The 6,267-nt window shown below is 38.4% G+C and overlaps 1 protein-coding gene across 1 annotated transcript; it reads left to right on the forward strand.

The window, feature by feature from the left end:
• Positions 1,394-2,593, forward strand: LOC107606838. The gene has a single exon (XM_016308853.1). The coding sequence runs from the start codon at positions 1,394-1,396 to the stop codon at positions 2,591-2,593; it is 1,200 nt and encodes a 399-aa protein (XP_016164339.1).

Consider the following 6,267-nt stretch of genomic DNA (forward strand, 5'->3'; position numbering starts at 1 on the left):
TATACTATAAAAAAAATAAAAAACTGATATAAAGATGATTATTTCTCTTTGGATAACATACAATTTTCACAAAATTAGTGATTCTCATTAACCAACTAATGGTGCGTTTGATTTAATGTTTGAGTCATAGAAAGCACGTTCAATTTTTTTAAGAGTAAAATCCCTCCCCGATCCCTAACCATTTACTAAATTGACCTGGTGCCCTTTCACCATTGGAAATTAACAACGCGATTCTTAACCATTCTCTCCGTGTGACCAAAAGGACCCTCTCCGTGAAATGTAACCGAGAAATCCTACGTGTAACGGTAACTATCTGACGTGGATTCAAACGATTTGATGAGACAATTGGGTCCTTGCACAGTCATAAAAAACGTTGCCGTTTTGATGCACAATGGATTCAGATTCTAACATACATTCCTCATTCTCTCCCTGAAGTATCACACGCTCTCACTCTTTGCCCTCATCCACACAAAGAATTACCGTAAACCTTAGAGACTGTCAGTCTTCCCGTCAGAAACGACGACGAAAGAGAGCCGGCGAGGACGACGTAACTGTGCAGTAACGTGGCGTTTGCTGACGGAGGTGGTGACGTGCTACTGACGGAGCCGCACTTCCGTTTTTAGAGGTGAGTTTGTACTACCGTTTGTTAACGACATCACTGTGGTCCTTCATTTGTTTATCCGAAGGAAGTATTGTTACAATGGACCACTATAAAGTATGATATGTGTACTTTTTTACATTTGTGAAGAACAGTCACTTTCACTAGGGTTGAGTCATCATTTGGAGTAAAGTTTTTTTTGTTTGTTTTGAGTATATTAATGTCTGTTAATAATAATTTATTTATGGGTTACTGAGTGAAGTTTATATATTGCAGATGGCTGTTGAGATTATACCAGTATTTCACCATGGGGGTGGTTTGAGAGAGACGATAATTTTATACTCAGCTACCTTGGTGGTAAGGTGGAGAAATTTCCCAAGTTGGACATTGACTTTGTTAATTTTAAGGATTTTGAGGAGATGTTCAAAGGGTTAGGATATATAGAGTACAAGGCTATGTATTGGCAAGACCCCAGTGCCCCTTACCTAGAGGCTGACCTCCACATTTTAAAAGGTGACAAAGAAATTAACCAGATGTGTGATAACAAGATGGCAAATTTAGAAACTGATGAGTTGCATGTGTATTTTGAGCATTATATGAGGCAGCCAGATGTGGATGAAGCAGGGGCTGCTCCTGTAGACTTGAGTGATTCCTCCACTGATGATGGCTATGAGAGCGCTGAAGATGAGGTTTATAAGCCTCCCCCCACCTGGTTATGAGACACTAAGCAGCAGTAGTAGTGAGGAGTTAAGGTCAAGGAAAAATAGTAAGAAGGACACACCCAAAAAGAAGAAAATGACACCTAAGAAGAAGAGAGCAACACCTAAGAAGAAAACTGTGACACCTGTAAAGGAAAAAGTTAATGATGATGATGGCCTATCTCCTAAAACGAAGAAGAAAAAGAATAAGAGATATGTGGGGAGGACAAGAAGGCATATACTGGATAGGGATGAGGGTCTTAATGGGCCAAGGCAAGGGCAACAGGCTGGAGAGGATGAAAGCCCAAATGTAGTGCATGGAGCAGGTGACAATGATGAGCCCATTGTGGAAGAGCTAGATTCTGACATTGACAAGCCATATCAGTATGAATCAGAAGCATTCAACTCTCCAATTTCTTCTGATGATGAGGGTAGAAAGCCTAAATTTCATGAATTTGATGATGACACTGGTTATGGTGAGGTGGATTTCGAGATTGGAGAAATGTTTGACACCATAGCACAATTCAAGCAAGCATTGAAGGACATGTTTGTTTTTGAAGGAAAAGAGTTAGAGTATTTAAAAAATGAAAAGTATAGAGTGAGAGCAAAGTGTGCGGAAGAGGGCTGTCCTTGGCTAATCCTAACTTCCTGGAACAGCCAGGAACTGTGTTTTCAAGTCAAAACATATGTTAAGGAGCACACTTGTGGGAGAAATTTGACAAGCAACATGGTAAGTAGATCATGGGTTACAAGCAAGCTAGTGAAGAGGTTGCTCACACAGCCGCAGCTATCACCTAAGGAGGCTTTAGAGCACATGAAAGAGGACTATAATGTGCATATCCACAATAAAATAATACTGAGAGCTTTGAAGGCAGCCAGAGAGGAGGTTATAGGAAATGAAAAGGAGCAATTTGGGAAGGTTAGAGATTACTTGTCTGAGCTTCATAGGAGTAATCCAGGGTCAACAGCTATAGTAGATGTGATCCCCCAACCTGAGTCACCACCTATGTTTGACAAGCTATACATATCATTGGATGCATGCAAGCGTGGGTTCAAGTCAGGATGTCGTCCTTTAATCGGGCTAGATGGCTGTCACCTAAAGGGTTATTTTGGTGGACATCTCCTTTCAGCCGTTACTCAAGACGCTAACAACCACTTTTTCGTCATTGCTTACGCTGTGGTTGATAGTGAATGTACTGACACATGGAGGTGGTTCCTAACTCTCCTCCAGGAGGACCTAGGCTCTTGCACTGAATATGGATGGAATTTTATTTCGGATCAGCAGAAGGTATGTTAATTATTAATGTGTTAATTGATGGTGTGTTGATAATTACTTTTGTGCTGGTAGTTGATTTTTTGTTGATTAGTGAATTGATGCCCATCTGAATTAGTAATCAAATGATTGTGTGCCTATTGTGTGGAAGGGACTGGAGGTTGCTCTTCAAAAAGTTATGCCACGGACGCACCACAGGAACTGCGTCCTCCACATTTGGAAAAACTTTGTTAAGCAATGGAAAGACAAACAATTGAAGGGTTTGGTATGGGCAATGTGCAAGGAGTACAACAACTCCAAATGGACAAGTTGAAATTAGTGAACTCGCCTGCTTGGGAGTATCTCTCCAAATTTCGTGAATCCGCATGGACTAAGAGTCAATTCTCTCACTATCCGAAGGTTGATAACATCACCAACAATATGTGTGAGGTTTGGAATGTAAAGATTGTGGAGTATAGGAGCAAGTCGATATTGACAATGTGTGAGGATTTGAGGTGTTACATAATGAGAAAAATGGCTGGACATAAGAAGAGGTTAAGTAACTATCATGGAAAACTGGCTCCTGTTCAACAGCAAAGGTTTGACGAATTCATTAAGCCTGAAAGCTGTAAGTGGACAGCTGAGTGGACTGGAGATGATGAACGAGTTATCTTTGAGGTTCAAAGACGCCAAAGTAAGCTTGGGGTTAATCTAAGGGAAAAGACCTGCACTTGTAATCAATGGCAACTTACTGGTAATTCTCTAGTAAACTCCACTTAGTTGTTTCTATTAAGTAGACATGTAATAATGTAATTTGTTGCAGGCATGCCATCAAGATGCTCTTAGGCCAGTGGCACCTGCCATCAAGAGACCTCCTGGTCGTCCTAGGAAGAGAAGAACTACTGATCCTGTGTCTGAGAGCCAACTAACAAGGAACAAGGTAAAAAAGGCCTTCGAGGTGACATGCAGCAAGTGCGGGGAAAAGGATCACTATTACAAGACATGTAAGGGAGCTCCAAGGGATCCCAATTGGCAGCCAAAGAAGAAGAAGGCAAGAAATGCAAAGGTACAATACGTAGGGTAGTATTAGGAGTTATAGGGATTTAAATGTCTGTTAATGTGAGTATCGAAGGAGTTTATATGTCTAGAAAATGGTTTAATGAGGGGTTTATGTATCTTATAAATGGTTTAATGAGGGGTTTATGTGTCCTAAATTTCTTACAATTGATTACAGGGTGATAACCAAGCTATTGTTTACCTAAATCTGGTGCTGCTCCCTCTACGGTCATAGATCCTATCGTAAGTTGATGACTAATATGTGTTATCTTGTTTATGGTGTGGCATAAAATAGGATAACCCTTAATTTGTACACAAATTATAGGCTAAAGCAAGAAAGCATAAGAAGAAGATACCAAGAAATGTTACTCCAGTGACCCTTCAACAGGTAGGAGTAGAAATTTCAGTGTCACAATCTGCTCCTACGAATGAGGTAATAGTAGTGATCAATATAACATTGTGGCTGAAATTTTAGTGTACCAAAAAGAAATCTAATTTTCATTATTGTTGGTCAAAAAAGCAGGCTCAAGACATCAATGGACAAACTGGTGAAAATGGTGATGGATCACTTGCACCAAACTCAGCTGTACCTAGTCCAACTGCCCCAGGCCCAACCATAATTGCAACCTACCATGTCTTGCAAAATATGGTGAATGGTCCACAAATTCCTACACCCTTCCGGAAGAAACAGCCAATTCGTAAGTCATTGACATCTCAAGTTCATGGGCCGTTACTTCCACCCACTATGCCCACAAACCAAGCCCCACCAACCCAATCAAGGATGGCTACAAGATCAACTACATCCATTGGCATTTCTCTCGAGACACAGGCAGCAACTAATGCTGGCACGGCAGCTAGGTTGTTCCAATTCATCCCAACACCAGGACTCAAACAAGGAATCAAGGCACCAAGCTTCGGAGCACCACTAAGCATTAAAGAATTTGGCTCCACTGCACCCCCTTTTAAAGCTCCACGGAAAAAATGAAGATTAGATAGTTATGGCTAGTATTTTGGATAATATTTTGTGACTTATATCTGATTGAAAACTCTGCCTAACATTGGTCTAGTATTTTGGAATTTCTAGTACATGAACACTTTAGATTATGTGTTTTATATACTTACCCAGGCATAACATGTAATGCCATGTAGGTGTAATGCCATGTAGGTGTTCTGCAACTTTTTATATATTATGATATTGTGTTTCAGTCTAAAGATTTTGGTTGCACACTAGATTTGGTTTATTCTTCATTCAATGAGATTGTATGAAAATATACTTCAAATGATTAAACACTCAGAAATTGTCACAAGGTTACTTACAATTTAAATCACAACAACATTTCTATCATTGAAATTCAACAATTTAACATCACAGTCATCATTCTTAATGTGCATCTAGTTCATAACATCAACATCCAAAATAAGTTACAATTTTTTTACATCCTATTAGGCTGAAGTGCAGTAACAAAAATTCCACCAACAACAACAATGAAAAATGCCATGATAATACATCTATTCTGTTTAGTGTATCTTCTTCCATGAACTCCATCATATAGCTTAATCTCCATCTCTTTAACTTTGTCCTCCAACTCCTTCAATCTCCCATGAACTTCCATTTTTTGGACTTCTACCACTGTATAGCCAGACTTAGTTATCAGCTCATCCAGCCACTTAAAATATTTGCAATGCATTGAAGGAGTCTACAATTATGAAAAAAAAATTTAATCAACCTAATTACAGAAAAGATTGTAAGATGGAATAAACCCTAATGTACCTTGAAATAACTGCAACCAAAGAATAACCTATTTGGATTATTTGATGTGGTGGATTCAAAGAGAATCGCATGAGCTCCACAATAACAGCTTGGATGTGTGAACTTCTTCCTTGCCATGCCAACATTGCCAGAGTTGTTGCTTGAAGCTCCGATCGACTTCTCTTTCCATGAGCGACGGATTGAATCTGATAAATGTTCTTCCGTATTCATCACTGAAGGCAAGGTAAGATTTAATATCTAGGATTCACATTAACATTTGGGATTACTCTTATTAAGAACTGGAATCAAAACTGCAGCGTTTTTGATGACTGTGTACATAGATTCTATCCTATCAACAACACTCAGTTCACGTATAACAGCTACCGGTACAGGTAGGATCTTCCGGTTATTTTTTACCTGTAAACCGATAATAGGGTCCTTTTAGTCACACGGAGAGAATGGTTAAGGGCCGCGTTGTTAATTTCCAATCGTGAGGGGGTGTCAGGTCAATTTCGTAAATGATTAAGGACCGGGGAGGGATTTTACTCTTTTTTTAAATGTCTCAACTTTTTATTTAACTATTTTTTTTTCTAAATACAAATGTGATTCTAAGTTTTAACTTCTGTTTACTCGAAAGAACAAATTATGGTTTTTGCATTCAATTGTGACAATTGGAGAAGTAATTGAAAAAATAATCATCATAATATTCATATTTGATTTTTTTAGGGCAATACTTTACAAGTAAATATTTTAATTTTTTTTATAATATCATTTTTAGTACTCTCTACTAAGTTTTGATTTTTTACCAATTTTTTATATATTTTTTTGTTCATACTGTGGATTTTTTTTTTTGGAGTTTTTTCTTTAATATTCTCTAATGTATATTGTTGCTTTTTTATGGAATTTTTAATAT

Source organism: Arachis ipaensis, chromosome B07 (genome assembly GCF_000816755.2).
Source record: "Arachis ipaensis cultivar K30076 chromosome B07, Araip1.1, whole genome shotgun sequence".
NCBI classification, from domain to species: Eukaryota; Viridiplantae; Streptophyta; class Magnoliopsida; order Fabales; family Fabaceae; genus Arachis; species Arachis ipaensis.

What these genes read in the sequence shown, in the direction of transcription:
- LOC107606838 (XM_016308853.1), top strand. Translation starts at nt 1,394, where the DNA reads ATGACACCTAAGAAGAAGAGAGCAACACCTAAGAAGAAAACTGTGACA.